This window comes from Corylus avellana, chromosome ca5 (assembly GCF_901000735.1).
Source record: "Corylus avellana chromosome ca5, CavTom2PMs-1.0".
Taxonomy (NCBI): domain Eukaryota; kingdom Viridiplantae; phylum Streptophyta; class Magnoliopsida; order Fagales; family Betulaceae; genus Corylus; species Corylus avellana.
In genome coordinates, this window is record NC_081545.1 from 4,844,961 (window position 1) to 4,861,972 (window position 17,012).

The following is a 17,012-nucleotide window of genomic DNA, read 5'->3' on the forward strand; positions in this document are numbered from 1 at the left end:
TTTAGAACATTGAAAGACATTATAAAGAATCCTAGGTGTCCTTAAAAGCCATCTAACATGCATTTTGCATTTGCAGGTTCTTCCACTTGCTTGAAAGCATTTTAATCCCTAAAGACAGTGATAATGCTTGCTTGTCTTCAAGTGAAATTGGTTGAAGTGCTCCAATGGTAGTGACTGGAATTGAAGATCATGTTAGCCAACCACTCTGTTTATGTGTCTCTTGTTAGTGCAGTGCTTTTGTTAGTGCTGCCTTTGCATATATTCTTTGCAATTTAAATTCATGGTTAATTCTGTTATATCTAAATAGGCTTTTATAAAATTCAGTTTTTTAATGTGTTAGAAATTTAAAATATTAGGCACTGATACCCCTGCTTAAGTTTTTTCAAAAAAAAAAAATTGAATTTTTTTTTTTTTTGAAAATTTAGCCTGGCCAATTTTTGTTTTTTTTTTTTAAAAGCCCAGCCCCTCCAAAATATAGCCCAGCCCTCCATTTTTTTTTAAAAAAAAACCTAACCTAACTCAGCCCCTTATCGTTTCTTTCTCTGTAATCTGTCAACGCCGTCAACGGGTTCTTCACTTCTTCTCTTGCTTCTATCAGCTCCACTGCTCCAGCCTCCTGAGTCCTGAGATCTGCCGTATGTGGGTTTTCTTAAAGAGTGTGGGTTTTCTTCAAGGATCATGGCCCATGATGGGGTTTTGGGGAAATTTTGGTTATTACTTGTTAGTGTTGTTTGGTTGGTTCTGGTTATTGGGTATTTACCGTGTTTATTATTTTGTTTTTCTTTTGGAGGGACGGATTTGGGCTTTACGGGTGGTTGTTTTTTAACGAATTATGCTTAATTGTGTTATTCCCTTATTGGGTTGGTTCCGGTTCTTGGATTATGAATTTATAGTGGTTTGTTCTCATTCTGGTGGGATTGATTAAGAGTATTTGAAATCGTGATAATTATATGGATATGTATGCTGATGAACAGTTTTTGGATGCATCATGAGTATTTGTTTTATGAGTTATGAGTTATTATCTTATTAATATATTGATTGGTCTTGTTTTGACTTTTCCAGTATTTACAACAACTATAGAATGAGCAATCTCAATCTCAGCTATGAAGATTGTTAAGACAATACTTTGTAACAAAATGGAGGATGAGTTGGCATATATTTATGAAGTCTCGTAGATATGATTTTTGTGATACACATACCATATTATAATTTATATTTTTAATTGTATTTACAATATTATAAAAAAAATATAATATATAAAGAGAACAACAATAAAAAAAAAAGTTTATCATTATATTTTGAGAAATGCTTAGATTTATTAAAAAGTTCATCTTTTAGCCATTTTAATCTTAGGCGGCATGACTCATTTTAAAATTAATAGATTTTAAACAATAAATTAATTGATTTCTGAAAAATGGGTCATGCCACATAGGATTAAAATGACCAAAAGATAAACTTTTTAATGAAACTAAGCATTTCTCTTATATTTTATTATTTTATTCACGCCCCTTCATGAATGAATTCTTGGATCCGCCACTTATACAACAATGCATATTATATTTCCATTGTTGTTTTTAATTCTAGTCTATTCGGTTTCTTTAGAAGCTAGTCTAGATCTATGTTTTCAAGGATGAATCCCTTACTCCCGATGATTTTACCTATCATAGTGGGCCTTAGCTTTAATTGACTGCATTTTCAAGTAACTTCCACCATTCTGGTTTCCATTAAGTGTTTTGATCAGGTTCTAGTTGTCTATCTAGCTAGCTTGAGTTTCTCAGTTGTTAAAAGTGTAGGGTTTTTTTTTTTTTTTTCATCTTGTACTTGTCGTGGTAATTTTTTTTTTTTTTTTTTTTTTTTTTAAAAAAGTAAAAGATAATACGTTATAGACATATAAAAAGAGTCCTAGCTGTCCTTAAAAGCCATCTAACTAGTATTTTTCATTTGCAGGTTCTTCCACTTGCTTGCTTGTCTTCAAGTGAAATTGGTTGTTGTGCTCCAAGGGTACTGACTGGAATTGAAGATCATGTTTGCCAACTGCTCTGTTTATGTGTCTTTTGTTAGTGCAATGCTTTTGTTAGTGCTGCCTTTGCATATATTCTTTGCAATTTATATTCATGGTTCTGTTATATCTAAAGACTTTTATAAAATTTAGTGTGCTGAAGATTCAAATTGTTATTATTAATTTTTTATGCATGTGTTACAAATTTAAAATATTAGACAGTGATGCCTATGAAAGTCTGGATCATAATGATCTCACTTTCAAGGCTGGATGGAATGATATGCTTGAATGTTGGAGCAACCACTGGTGAAATTTCAAATTATGAAGATTTACTTGAATGTTCTCCGTTGTTTTATGGATCAATGAAACAAGTATTTGGGAGTAAGAATTATGAAAGAAATTGCAAACTCTGCTGAGTGTTGTGGCAAGTTTTATGCATGCAGATTCTGCCCTGGTAAAGTCAGTGAAATTAATGGATATGTAAGTTTGCCCTTATATTGTTTGCTTGATTAACAGTGGACTTCCATAGATAATGTTTTTAGTATCAATGTTTATTTGCAGGAAAGCTACGGCTGAAATATTATGCATGCAGTGCTTGAGACCAGTTTTCACAATTCCTTCCTGTGGTGGACTATTGATAGCAGAGTACAATTGCATTATTTGCAAATTTTAAAATGATAAAATGTATATACTTTTTTTTATTAATTTTTCCTCCCTAATCATTAATTGATGACATTAGTTTTTATTTTTTCAGAATTTTATGGAGTGCAAATTTGTTGGAGCCAACTGAAAGAATTGAGTCCAAAATCATCTTTTATTTTTTATTTTTGTAAGTTGTGCAGCTGTCTACTGTGAGTCTATTTTGTGGTAGGTGACCTGGACTTTACCCATGTGATCGATATGATATTGGTTCTCTGCTCTCCTTTGCCTGTTGCCTTGTTACTGACTTGTTCGAAATAGGAACAACAACAACAACAAGATGGCAGAAAGATGGGCCTCCCTTTTGGTATTCCAGAATGTACTGTGAAATGAGTGAAGCTATCGTAAGTGTGGGTTATGCGGATCCTATGCTAGCAGTCTACTTAAGGTTGATTCCTGTTCCTACATACTAAATAACCATTTCTTAAGAAAAGATAGCATGGATCCCATGACAGAAGAAACCCAAATATTCTCCTAAAATTTCTTGATGATACAAGTAAAACTAATTCAATTCAGCAACAATTAAGTTAAATAGCTTTACTTCATTTAGAAACTGCAGCTTCATCTGCATTTCATCTTATCATCCCTGGCTGAAGAACCACCATATTTGTATTGGTAACTGGATGCGATGGTATAATATTAGCTTTCCCTTTTCTTGTGCAGGCCCAGAAGAATGAGCTTTGTGATGAGAAGCAGAGGCTCAACGCGGACAAAGAGAAGTTGGAGCCTAGTTGCTTAGAATTGAACACACCCAGGGTTTGCTTCATGTTACTTGTAACTTTGTAAGGCAAGTGTGTTTCTTTTATTATGTTTTTTTATGTAATTGTTTTCAATTGCTTCTGTGTTTGTATCTTAGGGTCCGAGAGGTAAATAGGTGCAACATCTATGTATAGACAGTATAGTGACTAGAACTTCTTGTGGATTTCTACTGATGTTATGTACAATAAAATATGCTTGGTGTTGGGTTGGTTTCCAAATCTAGGAGGTGGAACAAGAGATAGAGGCAAATCTTCTCTCCATTGTGATTAGAATTATGATGGCTGCTATATTATATGCTTTATGACTTCAAAAAATGCTACATTGTTTCAAGAAATAGGAATTCCTGGTACATTGATTCAGAAATCATATTTTGGGTTAGATATAAAGTCAAATCCTTTAAGGGTTCCTAATTCTTCCGTTAATAGTTCTCCAGCTGATTCTTAGGATTTTTCTCATGTAATTTTTTTAGTTTTTTTATCCCATGTTTGCCTCTTTGTAAACATTTTTTTGTGTAGGCCCTTATAGCTTTTAAGCCGTCTTGCTTTTGAGCAGTTGCTTATGAATATTTGCAGAAGACCTCGCGGAAAGAAGCTTTGTTGGATTTTTTTTTTTCCCTTTTCTTTCTGACAAAGGAAAAAGAAATTCTAACTGGGATTCATTTATAATATGCTTTTTCAGAGGTCGTTCGTTCTATTTTGAATTTGAAATTTACTTATAATTTAATATTGAACACTTTTGTCATGAACTTGTCTACCAAATGCATCAGGTAAAATAAAAACTTGGTCACAGAAATCACTCAACAGCATTCCTCACGAAGAATTTATCTGATGATTGTTATGCCTGAAGCATCATCATTACGAAGCTGAAACCCGTTAGGATACTGACAAGAAAACTGCCTTTGTGAGCTGATGAGGATGGCGGTTCAGTTGAAGATTCAGTCGAAGAGGTTCGAGTGGATTCAGTTGAAGGAATAATAGAGGATGATGCAGGACCATCCAAAGGCGAGTCAGATGGCGACGGAGGGAGCATTGTATTTGTAGGAGTGGATTCTGGGGCTTATGTTGGTGAGAAATCAAAAGTACTTTCTGGAGATGCTGATGATGCAAGAGTGTTTATCTCAACCTTCATTCCTTGGCGCTTTTGTTCCACAGATGAAAGGGATGGCTGTGGTGCCACCATTGTAGGACTGAATTGCGTTACTCGCCTTGGAAACCTCAAGCACTGTTAGAGGCAGCACACACAGCAGCCAACAGCAGCCGAACTCCCATGATTCAATCTACTTCCATGATTTGTGCCTCACTTCACTCCAGCATTCAAGGAACGCCTGCAGACCCACACAGCCGTATATATGTCCTCTCTTTTCCATTTTTTGCTTACTTGTGTCTTCCACTTATTAGCCTACTTAAAGAGCTCTAACCTCCTTTGGTTATAAATATAAGAACAACTTATTGTTGTGGTTAATGAAAACAGAGTTTCTCCAAAATCTTCTTTCAAGCACATCATGGTTTGGTGCATACTGGAAAACTGTGAATTTAATTCAAATCATAACAAGCAGAATCATGTTTATATAGAAATAAAGTGATTGTTGGCATATAAAAGTGAGTCTGGTGGTTGTACTTGTATCCCACCCACCGTTTGGGCCTCCAACTATATATTTGTAATTTGCCGCCATGGCTAATTTGATTAGCGTGGCTAAAGTAGCCAAGCTCATCATTGTTTTTAGCATTAATGTCATTTTGGGCTAAAAAGTAATAAAATTGAATACAAAAAGAAAAGGTTAATCACAGAGAAATGATTTGATGGGTTTTCAGTTTGAGCTAATCACAGGAATCATGTATATATACAGGTAGAGTAGAGGGAAAAGGAGAGAACCCTTTGAGAACGAAGATAAGCTGTTTAATTAGTTGTGTTTGGTCTTTGGAGTTAGTTCAAGTATCATGAAGATATGGCAATGACAGATCAACTAACCCTCACTCTCTCTCCCTTCTTCGTCTGCTACCATTTACCAGAAGGAACCCAACCTCAATACCCATCTCAGATTCAGAGTTTCCCAAGCTCAAATCTTTGGGAAAAAAAGAAAGAAATGTGTTATGTGGGTAAAGCTACAAAGATCTTCTTCATCTTCATTGTCACGGTGTTGGTGGTTCTCGGCCTTGTTATAGGATTTGGGCTTCTCCGCCACAGCTTCCAAAAGGCCCACAAATGCTCCGGCGACTCTTGCCACTCTTCTTCATCTTCTCTTCCGGTGGCTGTCCCCAACCCTAGCTTTACCCCACCAAGCTCACCTAACCCATATCCATGCCCTGACCCCAACATCTCCAACCAGCCCAGTCCACCTAACCCAAACCCAAGCCCACGCTCACCTCCTACACCGGCAGCGCCAATTAATCAGCCGATTCCGGTGATGGCGACACCTGGACCTGTGCATGGTTAGCTGCATCTTGCAAGGGTTGTTGTAGATATATATTTGTTATGGCATTGTTTTGCATTACATAATTTTGTTTAATTTTTATTCTTTTTACGGTTATCCCTGCAATTTTCTATAATTTTTTTACCTTTTTATTGTTAGGGACTTCAGTTATCATTGCTTGCTGCATTTTATTTTCTTACTTGCCTTAATTATGGTCCAGTTTGGAATAAAAGAGCCCAATGAAACAATTACTCTTATTAGTTGAAATTGCTACATTAGTCTTATTAGATGAAAGTTAGATAGAATTAGTGTCTCACATTTCTAATCAATTTAACAAACGACATTGTAATAATTTCATTGAATTCAATTTAAATCAAAATTTTGTGATGTGGCCCTCCTCATTCAGTAGTTGGGACTCTTAAAATTCCTCATATGAGATTACTGTGAAAAGGTGAAAACAACGAAACAATTATCTCATATAATAGTTTCCTTTACAAGTTTGTGATTGGTTTGTTGTGCATAGTTTGATCTAAGGTTAAGAAGACATGATGCAGCAACTAACAAGGAAGTGTATTGGAGGTTTTCCCGCTAATATTATTTCTTGCACCCGACTACATTATGTGTAAAGTCTCATGTTAGGAATTATGGAGACAGTTAGTGGCGTGACTTACGATGGAATTCAATGCAAAATTGTTTAAAAGTTTTTGGGTTGGTTGGTTGATTGATGAACTAAGCATTAGGTCCACGGCCCAACAATAAGGTTGGACCATAATAGAAATATAATCCCATCAAATACTTCAATATAACATTGTAGTTGGTTGGTTAAAAGTCTTAGAGAGATTCCATGTAGCAAATGTTAAGAGACGTGCCTTCTCATCTAAGCGAACAATTAGTTATGATGTAAGTGAAATTTTTTGATGAATCTTATTTACTATTGTTTTTTTTTTTTAATTTAAGGAGAAAATAATTAGGTGAATGGATATATCTAATATATGGTAAAAACTAAAAAGGACTAGGTGGTAAAAAGCCTTACCAGCAATGATACTTCCTACAAGAATTGGGCAAATGCAAACGACTGGAATGGGGATAAGAAGTGTGCTATACACATTCTCGTAAGCATTGAGTCTCTAACCACAATGAAAATTACCATTAGATAAAAAAATAAATTAAAGTACATGTAGCATCTAATAGTGATAGCTAAAGTGACGGCTAATTTTATAATTTTACAATTTTACAATTTGAGTTGAGTGGTTGCCCTATAAGCAGGGCCGACTCAATGTATTTGGGGGTCTTAGGCGAAATTTTGAAGTTGGATCTTATTTTTTTAAATATTTAAATATTAATTAAATAATATTTATTTTAATAATATTATTATATTTTTATAATATTATTATTATTTTCATTCTCATTATTGTTTCATGACTTTTAAGTTTAACTTTTAACTAGTTGTCCAAAAAAATTGATGCGACATATTTATTTTTTGGGTTAATTGGTCTTATTTTACAATGAGCTTATTATATTGGGGCCTTATTTTAGAGGCCTTAAATTTTTATGAGAAAAAATTTTGGGCCTTATTTAAAAAAAAAATTAGGCCTTAAGTTAAAATAAAATTAAAATTTTTTTTAGGCCTTATTAAAAAAAATTATGGGCCTTACTAATTGGGGGCCCTAGGCGACCGTCTCAATGGCCTAGCCATTGAGCCGGCCCTGCCTACAAGGTCGGAAAGGTTGAGAATCCAAGACAGTTTATGCCTACTTTCAGACGATCAAAGTTATCCTGGGAGGGGATGTCATGTTGCTTTCTCCTTTTCAAATCATCTGTAATTTTCTTGTCTCTATACTTGGATAGTGGGAATCGGAGAAAAATAGAGAAAGTCCTTTGCCCAAGGAAAAGATAAATGGAGAAAGTTCTCCATTGTAGGGGATCTTGATCGGTAAAGACTACAATAAAAGACCTTATCATATTTTATTTAATTAGAAAAGAAAAGAAAAAGAAAAATTACTGATTTATCTTGAAGCCTTTACGAGTGTAGTCGTAGTAAACAAATAAATCCTTAGATATCATCAAGATTTATGGGATGAGCTATATCTGTTTAAAATTATCTTTATCATTAATTTAACAAGTCAGATACAAATTAACCCGAATTGACTTCATATCCAATCGGCAATTGATATGTGGTATAACTAATGACTTAGGTTTGCTGCCCTTATGAAATTGTAGTTTTATCCCTCAAATAAAAAATAAAAAAAACAAAAAAAAAGTCACGCCTCACTGATCTCTTGGATACGGAAAGTATCATGAAGATTTATGAGATGACTATTCATTCAAAATGGTCCTTGTTATCCAACCATTTGACGAAAACTGTTTAATGCAAACTTCAGTTCATATAACGACCGCTTTGGTTCTCTTAATGGGGGTCAACTTATTGACCAATTTCCGTTGGTTACTCGGTTCTTTCCTTGTTGGACCGTTTTCTGGTTGTATCGATATGGTACTCTATCCTCCCAAAGTTTCACCCATTTTTTAATTTGACTTTTAATGTTTTAAAATTTACAATTTACCACAACAAAATTTCAAATTTTATCAATGTAGCCCTTTTGTTAATCACCACCGTCTTCTCTGACGGAAATTTAATCACGTGCAGTGCACATGCAGTTTTTTCCGTGAAACTTCTCAAGACCCCTTGGCTATTTATAGCCAAAGTTAGAACCATCTAGATGATGATCTTAGCCCCCAAGTTAGAATCTTCTAGATGAATGAACTTAGCCTCCAAGGTAGAACCATCTAGACGATGAAGACAAATTGAGAACCTTCTAGATGGATAGAGATTCATCTAGATAAATCTTGAAGAGAACCTTCTAGATGGATGGAGAACCATCTAGATAAATCTTGAAGCGAACTTTCTAGATGGATGGAGAACCATTTAGAATAATCTTTGTAAAGAACCTTCTAGATGGATGGAGAACCATCTAGAATAATCTTTGTAAAGAACCTTCTAGATGGATGGAGAACCATCTAGATAAATCTTTGTAGGACTTGTTCCATTTTGTTTAATCAAAATCTTATCTTAAGTAGGGAAAAACCTTGTTGGCAGCCAACATGAAGAACTGTGGATTGAAGACTGCATGGAACTTATCAGCAATGAGGATGACGAGGGTGCACATTGCCTTGGACCCACAGCACTTCGTCAACTACGGATATCAAAAGTTATAAGCTTGGTGTCTCTCCCAGCGGAGATTAGACATGTTACCACTTTGCAATCTCTTTTCATTAATGACTGCCCTAGTTTGGTGTCTTTACCAGAGTGGATAGGTGACCTCAATTCCCTTCGGAGGCTTTACATTGAGAACTGCCCTGGACTGATATCATTGCCTGAAGGTATTCGCCGCCTCACCTCTTTACGTGAATTGAGTATTGTGGAGTGTCCTCACTTGGAGAAAAGATGTGAACGAGGAACAGGAGAGGATTGGCCAAAAATTGCTCACGTCCCACACTTTTCGAATCAGAGGTTTTGAGTCACCAATTAGACGGTAATTTTCTTCTTCTTCTTCTTCTTCTTGTTCATCTCGTTTTACTCTGTTAGGATTTTGATATATATTATTTGATTTCGTATGTAGAACCAACTGTAGCATGGAACAAAAAAAAAAAGGATTTAAGAATAGACAATCAGATTTGCGCAAAGCTCTCAAATTTTCAGTATTGTTTCCTATCTGTCACCTCAATGGCATTCCTACGTACCTAATACATTGTTTCTTTTTTTTTTTGTTTTTTAAATGTTTCTTGCATTTCCATTTGAAATTTATATTCTACAAATGGTAGCATCACATATTGGATAAACCACTTATGATAGACCAGGAAAGTCTTTCCCGTCTCAAATTTTCATAAAAACTCATTGAAAATTTTGTGCAACTCTGGGTTTTCTCATAATCAAATGCATATTTAGACAGATGCTTTTTATTATGATTGTAACTGGAATCTAAATGCAACTCTCTTTGTTCATGGATTGATTTTACCTTTTTACTGTTTTCGTTGGAAAGTTTTGAGTTTTTGTTAAGTTTATTATTTGGTTTTTTGATGGTCGGGAGAGACGAGCATTAAAAAAGCATCAATTTATGAAATGGGTGTGAGATTCTTTGGGGGGATTTATGCAATTTGCTCAGATATGTCAGCCGCACTTGTAGACAATATACAGAGGACTTCCATGCTATGGAAGATCGGGTGAGTAAATGTTGCAATTTGCTCAGATATGTCAGCCGCACCTGTAGACAATATACAGAGGACTTCCATGCTAAGGAAGATCGGGTGAGTAAATGTTGCAATTTGCTCAGATATGTTCTTTTTATTATTATTGTTACTGGAGTCTGGCTGCAACTCACTCTGTTCATGGATTGATTTTTTACCTTTTTGCTGTTCTCATTGGAAAATTTTGAGTTATTGTTGAGTTTACTTTTTGTTTTTTTTTGATGGTCAGGGAGATATGGGTAGAAAAGCATCAATTCATGAAATGGGTGTATATTCATTTTGGGGATTTATGCAATTTGCTCATATATGTCAGCCTCACTTGTAGACAAAACAATGGACAATATACAAAGCACTTCCAGGATGAGGAAGATCGGGTGAGTAAATGTTGTAAGAATGACAACCAGCTGTGCCTGTGAAAAGGGGACATTTAATTAACCATAGTTTGCATTTTTAAATAAAATTCTGCCTACAATTTGTTGAACACCTTTTATCAGCATTTAGAACGTTGGAAGACATGATCAAGAATCCTAGCTATCCTTAAAAGCCATCTAACAAGTATTTTGCATCGACAGGTTCTAACTTGTTGAGCTCTCTGATGCAGCTCCTGATTCCGATTACACTTGTCACACTCTTTTTCTGGCCGGGTCTGCAAGGAATGCTTACTTGTCTTCAAGTGTAATTAGTTGCTTCAACTACTCTGTTTATGAATCTATTGTTAGTGCAGTGCTTTTGTTAGTGCTGCCTTTCCATTTATTCTTTGGAATTTATATTCATGGATTTGTTATATCTGAACAGGCTTTTATAAATTCAGTGTGTTGAAGATTCAGATTGTTAATTTTCTTTAGTGTACTAAATATTTAAAATATTAGACACTGATGCCTATAAAAGCCTGGATCATAGTGATCTCACTTTCAAGGCTGGATGGAATGATATACTTAGGATGGACGAGAAAAGAAGCTTGAATCTAAAATAAGCATATTTTTTCAGGATTCAACTCTTGATCCAAAAAGAACAGCATATCTTTTTCAAAACCTTATGAATAGTTCAGTTTATGGTGTGACTGTGACACTCTCATTAATCTTATTCCAACTATTTAGATTAATATGATTTGTGTAAATATTGTGATATATAAATGGGTAATTTTAGTCGGTGAATAGCGTCTCAACAGAAGTTTCTTCAGGCAACAACTGGTGAAAGTTCAAGTTATTTCATGGTTTGGAGAAACAAATATTTGGGAGTAAGCATTAAGAAACAAATTCAAATTCCGTTCTGCTTGCTGTGGCAAGTTATTTACATGCAGATTTTGTAAATAATGTTTGCTTGATTGTCTATATAATATTTTTAATGTCAATATTTATTTGCAGGAAAGCTACGGCTGAAATATTGTGTACGCAGTGCTTGAAAAATCAGCCTTTTGGGCTAGTTTGCTCAATTCCTTCCTATGGTGGATTATCGATAGCAGAGTGGTAAAAAATTTCGATGATAAAAGGTACATACTTTTATTTATTTATTTTTCCTCCCTAATCATTCATTTTTCCACTTCCTCATTCATTAATCTCAGGCATACACTTGCAGTCGCCCAATTTGTTACACTATTATGAAGATCCATTGACAATTGGCTGGTTGGACAAGAACTATATTATGTGCTGATGGAGTTCTCACTCTTGTTTGGTACTATACACTTTCCTTGCTTTCCCTACTTGTCCATGAATATTAGTTCAATTCTATGCCCATCTTCCTGTGTCCAATGTGAGTGTGTACAGCGAGTCCAAAAGACTATATCATTTTGCAAATGGATATTTTGGTTTATATCCATCCAATTTACATGTGTGTGTTTGTGTTGCCCATGCCTGTGTTTAAATTTTTGCTCTACTCTTGAGGTTTACTTCATCATTCTTGATGACCTATCCGCTTCTGAAGAATTTCCAGAAGAACACAGGGATGGTTGTTAGGTAAAACATCCAGACTTCTTATCTTCAAATTCTTTGGTAATCTTATCAAGCTATATTCGTTTGTTTAATATTAAAGTAATTTTGGTATTCCAGAATATACTGTGAAATGATTGAAGTTGTCATAAGTGTGGGTTATGCGGATCCTATGATAGGAGTGTACTTAAGATTGATTCCTGTTCCTACATAGTAAATAACTATTTCTTAAGAAAAGATAGCATGGATCCTATGATAGAAGAAATTCAAATATTCTCCTAAAGTTTCTTGATGATACATGTAAACTAATTCAATTGAGCAACAATTAAGTAAAATAGCATTCCCTCATTTAGAAACTGCGGTTTCATCTGCATTTCATCTTATCATCCCTGGCTGAAGAACCACCATATTTGTATTGGTAACTGGATGTGAAGGTGTAATATTAGCTTTCCGTTTTCTTGTGCAGGCGAGAAGAATGAGCTTCGTGATGAGAAGCAGAGGCTCAAGGCGGACATAGAGAAGTTGGTGTGCAGTTACTTCAAGAAATAGGAATATATTCCAGGTACATTGATTCAGAAATCATATTTTGGGTTAGATATAAAGTTAAATCCTTTTAAGGGTTCGTAATTCTCCAGTTAATAGTTCTCCAGCTGGTTCTTAGGATTCTTCTGATATAATTTTTTAGTCTATTTAGCCCATGTTAATTTGCCTCTTTGTAAGCATTTTTTTTGTGTAGGCCCCTTCAGCTTTTAGGCCATCTTGTTTTTGAGCAGTTGCTTATGAATATTTGCAGAGGACCTCAAAGAAAGTAGATTTGTTAGAATTTTTTTTTCCTTTTCTTTCTGATAAACGAAAAGGAAAGTCCAACTTTAAAATGGGTAGACTGGGGTTCATTTATCATATGCTTTTTTGGAGGTCCTTCGTTCTGTTTTGAATTTGAAATTTATTCATAATTGAATATTGAACACTTTTGTCATGAACTTGTCTCCCAAATGCATCAGGTAAAATAAAACTTGGCCACAGAAATCACTCAACAGCATTGCTCACGAAGAATTTATCTGATGATTGTTATGCCTGAAGCATCACCATTATGATGCTGAATCCCATTAGGATGTTGACAAGAAAACTCCCTTTGACCTTTGTGAGCTGATGAGGATGGTGGTTCAGTTGAAGATCCAGTCGAAGAGGTTCAAGTGGATTCGGTTGAAGGAATAATAGATGATGATGCAGAACTACCCAAAGGCGACTCAGATGGCGATGAAGGGAGCATTGTATTTGTAGGAGTGGACTCTGGCGCTTGTGTTGGTGAGGAAGCCGAAGTACTTTCTGGAGTTGGAGTAGGATTGTACGAACCAGAGGTGTCACCGAAGAAGCTGGTGGTTTTGTTTAATTGTGTCTTCCACTTAATAGCCTACTCGTAAACTTTCCTCTTGTATTTTATTTAGTTTTCTGCACTTATTGTAACGAGCTCTTAGCTTCTTTGGTTATAAATATAAGAAGAACTAATTGTTTTGGTTAATGCAACCAAAACAGAGTTTCTCCACAATCTTCTTTCAAGCACATCATGGTTTGGTGCATACTGGAAAACTGTGAATTTAATTCAAATAATAACGATCAGAATCGTGTTTACAAAGAAATAAAGTGACTGTTGGCATATAAAAGTGAGTCTGGCTGTTGTATCCCACCAACCGTTTTGGGCCTCCAACTATATATTTGTAATTTGCCGCCATGGCTAATTTGATTTGCGTGGCTGAAACAGCCAAGCTCATCAATGTTTTTATCATTAATATTGTCATTTTGGGCTAAAAAATAATAAAATGGAAATTAAGGAACCATTGAATACAAAAGGAAGAAAGTTAACCACAGAGAAATGATTTGATGGGTTATCAGTTTGAGCTTGGATAAGCTGTCAAGTTGTGTTTGGTCTTTGGAATTGGTTCAAATATCATGAAGATATTGCAAATGACTGACCAACTAGCCCTCACTCTCTCTCTGCTTCGTCTGCTACCATTTACCAAAAGTAACCCAACCTCAATACCCATCTCAGATTCAGAGTTTCCCAAGCTAAAATCTTTGGGAAAAAAGAAAGAAGAAATGTGTTATGTGGGTAAAGCTACAAAGACCTTCATCTTCATTGTCACGGTGTTGGTGGTTCTTTGCCTTGTTCTGGGATTTGGGCTTCTCCGCCACACCCTCCAGAATACCCACAAATGCTCTGGTGACTGTTGCCACTCTTCTTCACCTTCTCCTCCGGTGGCCTTCCCAACCGCAGCTTAACCGCAGCTTTACCCCACCAAGCCCACCTAACCCATACCCATGCCTTGACCCTGTATGTTCATTTTAGGAAAAATTACAGTTTACCCTTTTAAAGTTGACATCGTTTTTCAATTCGAACATCAAAGTTTTAATTTTTGCAATCCACCCCCACAAAGTTCCAATTTTTTTCAATTCTACCAATATTATCCCAAAATTCCCATATTGCCCCTGATTTTTTTTTATTATTATTTTTTATGAAAAAAAAAAAACAAAAAAAATAAATTTGGGGGTGCAAAAATGGCAGATGGCCAAAGCCACCCCGAATTTTTTTTAAAAAAATTAAAAAATAAAAATTATGGGCAATGTGAGAAGTTTTGGATACAATTGGTCAAATTGCAAAAATTAGAACTTTGAGGGGGGTGGATTGCAAAAATTGAAACTTAGGTGTTCAAATTGAAAAATGTTGTCAACTTTGAGGAGGTAAACTGTAATTTTCCCTTCATTTTAATTTCCATATCCATGCTCTTCTTCAAAAATGAGCCAAAAAGTGAAAGCTATTTAGTTTTTTAAGCCTATATATTCATTTTAATTTCCATTTCTCTCTCATCTATCAATAACAAAAAAAGAATTAAAAAAAGTATTTAACTAAAGTAGAGGAAGATATAGTGAATTTGATGTTTGATTCCTTTTAAAAGCGAGGACTCTTCAAATTTTAAAAATTGAATTTTTGCTTTTCAAATTTAACCTATATTTGAAGAGCTCAATAGAGATACTCTTAGAGCTTCAATTTCAGAGAGACACTTTGCTATCAAAGGCCTGAATCTTGAAGAACTCACTCAACATAAGTTTGTCCCCTTAGATAGCAAATCCTAGTTCCACCCCGGATTCCAATCCTTGAAGAGATCCAGCTTTTGAATGACAAGAATAATGTTTATGGCATCTCCTTCTAGAATGAGAGAGTACACCCCTAGAGAAGCTATTGTTTGAATAGCTAAAAGAGCCACTTGAGCCTCACCTATGGCAGTATTTGTGGAAGAGAGGCGCTTAGTGACCGCCTGGATGATATTATCATTGGAATCACTAAGGATTATTGTAACACCCCGGTCCCATATTGAGAAGATGAGAAGAAGCCCACATAGAGTTGGTTGTTTATAAAGATAGTTATGGATGATAAGTTCCACATTGCCTAGTTACTAGGCAAAACTGGGTTTTATAATGAATTCTAGGGAAGTTCCAAATTGACTAGTCCATTTGGGGTGATATCACAGATGTGGCTAACGCTTTTTCCTAGATTGTTATAAATGGTATAAGAGTCACCTAGTAACGGCAGGTCGTGTGGTACTGGAGCACTGTATGATGTGGCCCTAATGTGGATGTCAAGAATTTAAGAGAGAGAGTTTGTAACACCCCGGCCCCATATTGAGAAGATGAGAAGAAGCCCACATAGAGTGGGTTGTTTATAAAGATAGTCATGGGTCCTGAGCCCACAATGCCTAGTTACTATGTGAAACTGGGTTTTATAATGAATTTTATGAAAACTCTAAATTGACTAGTCCTTTTGGCGTGATAAAGCAGATGTGGCTAGCGCTTTTCTTTAGGTCGTTACAACCATACTTCATTGCAACATCAAAATTGGCTTTGACTGCTCTCGGGGGAGGACTCCAAAAAGAAGATGACTTAGCTTCAACCCAAGCGAGATTATGATGCTTCACAGCAATCAAAATATGTTGAAGAGATTTCACTAAAACCAGTTGAACTTCATTGTGTACTAATTGATTTCTCACATACCAAATGTGGTCAATAGTGATGACTGCAAGGGAGCTGGAATTGTCGAATCTCATGAATTGGAATGGCCAATTTTTGATGAGGATAAAGGATAGCAAAGATCCACTCAGATATAGGAAGATTGCTGAAGGTGTTGGAACTAGTGACTCATATTTTATCTATGGACATAGGCACCTTGCCGAACCACGTAAATTTGTGTCTCGACTCTCTCTTGATCTCTCTCTTTTCGATTTCATATTATTCACCATTATTGGGCACGGTAACAACAAAATAATTCAAAGATGAGAGGCCAAGAGGAGCTATTCCACAAAAATCTAGCAAAAGAACAATCAAGAAAAACGTAAGAAATAAATTCTTGAGCATCTTTACAAAAGGGACAGACCTAGGCAGCTTGGTCCCTAGTAGTAATAAAATGAGCAATATTAGCTCGAACAGGCAATAAGTTCCAAGATATCTTCCAAAGAAGATGCTTCAATATGTGTTGAATCTTAAGGCCCCATAGGCAATTCCAGATTTTAGAAGCAAAGGGAGAAATTCTGCTCAGGGAATTAGGAGAAACAACTTCATGCGCTAACTTAATCGAAAATTGGCCAAAGACAGCAAGAGTCCAAATCCACCTATCATTATCCACCAGCTGTGAAATATGGATTTTTTGAATCTGAGTAACAGAATCTATATCAAAAAGATCATGCAACAATGGGACATTCCAGCATGTGTTGATAGGATCAATCAGCTCATCTACATGGTAACCAGGAAACACAACCAGATTCAGATTGGGGTTAGGTCTGAAAGAAGAGCATGTACAGACCCAAGGAGAGGTCCAAATGTTCACATGTTGACCATTGGAAATGGCTTAGCAAGCCCCTTTCTCTACCACGGCTCTAGCTTGTTTACTTTCAACAAGCCTTCCCACATCCATGAGAAAGTGGGATTGAAA

The 17,012-nt window shown here is 35.6% G+C and overlaps 1 protein-coding gene and 1 long non-coding RNA gene across 15 annotated transcripts; both read left to right on the plus strand.

Annotated features, from left to right (window-relative positions):
* Nucleotides 1-558: 558 nt before the first annotated feature.
* LOC132181507 (uncharacterized) lies at nucleotides 559-3,489 on the plus strand. Of its 6 annotated transcripts, none has more exons than XR_009440267.1 (5): nucleotides 559-635; nucleotides 1,948-2,683; nucleotides 2,754-2,866; nucleotides 2,960-3,086; nucleotides 3,362-3,489. It is a non-coding gene; the product is annotated as an uncharacterized LOC132181507 (long non-coding RNA). The 6 variants fall into 6 exon arrangements; XR_009440263.1 differs by having other exon boundaries at nucleotides 1,948-2,644; XR_009440264.1 differs by having other exon boundaries at nucleotides 1,948-2,479; nucleotides 2,561-2,866.
* Nucleotides 3,490-9,954: 6,465 nt separating this feature from the next.
* Nucleotides 9,955-13,387, plus strand: LOC132182452 (uncharacterized). Of its 9 annotated transcripts, XM_059595700.1 has the most exons (8): nucleotides 9,955-10,169; nucleotides 10,339-10,483; nucleotides 10,711-10,784; nucleotides 11,290-11,346; nucleotides 11,474-11,575; nucleotides 11,671-11,780; nucleotides 12,501-12,596; nucleotides 13,036-13,387. In XM_059595700.1, the coding sequence occupies exons 1-6, from the start codon at nucleotides 10,114-10,116 to the stop codon at nucleotides 11,708-11,710; spliced, it is 474 nt and encodes a 157-aa protein (XP_059451683.1). In that variant the 5' UTR covers nucleotides 9,955-10,113; the 3' UTR covers nucleotides 11,711-11,780; nucleotides 12,501-12,596; nucleotides 13,036-13,387. The 9 variants fall into 9 exon arrangements, 3 of the variants coding, with proteins under 3 accessions (XP_059451683.1, XP_059451685.1, XP_059451684.1); XR_009440305.1 differs by having other exon boundaries at nucleotides 10,682-11,346; nucleotides 11,474-11,598; XR_009440308.1 differs by having other exon boundaries at nucleotides 10,682-10,784; nucleotides 11,290-11,598.
* The last annotated feature ends 3,625 nt before the right edge of the window (nucleotides 13,388-17,012 follow it).

What these genes read in the sequence shown, in the direction of transcription:
- LOC132182452 (XM_059595700.1), top strand. Translation starts at nt 10,114, where the DNA reads ATGTCAGCCGCACCTGTAGACAATATACAGAGGACTTCCATGCTAAGG. An exon ending in TCCAGGATGAGGAAGATCGG is followed by an intron (nt 10,484 to 10,710) that starts GTGAGTAAATGT and finishes TCTCTGATGCAG; the next exon opens with CTCCTGATTCCGATTACACT. An exon ending in GGAGAAACAAATATTTGGGA is followed by an intron (nt 11,347 to 11,473) that starts GTAAGCATTAAG and finishes ATTTATTTGCAG; the next exon opens with GAAAGCTACGGCTGAAATAT.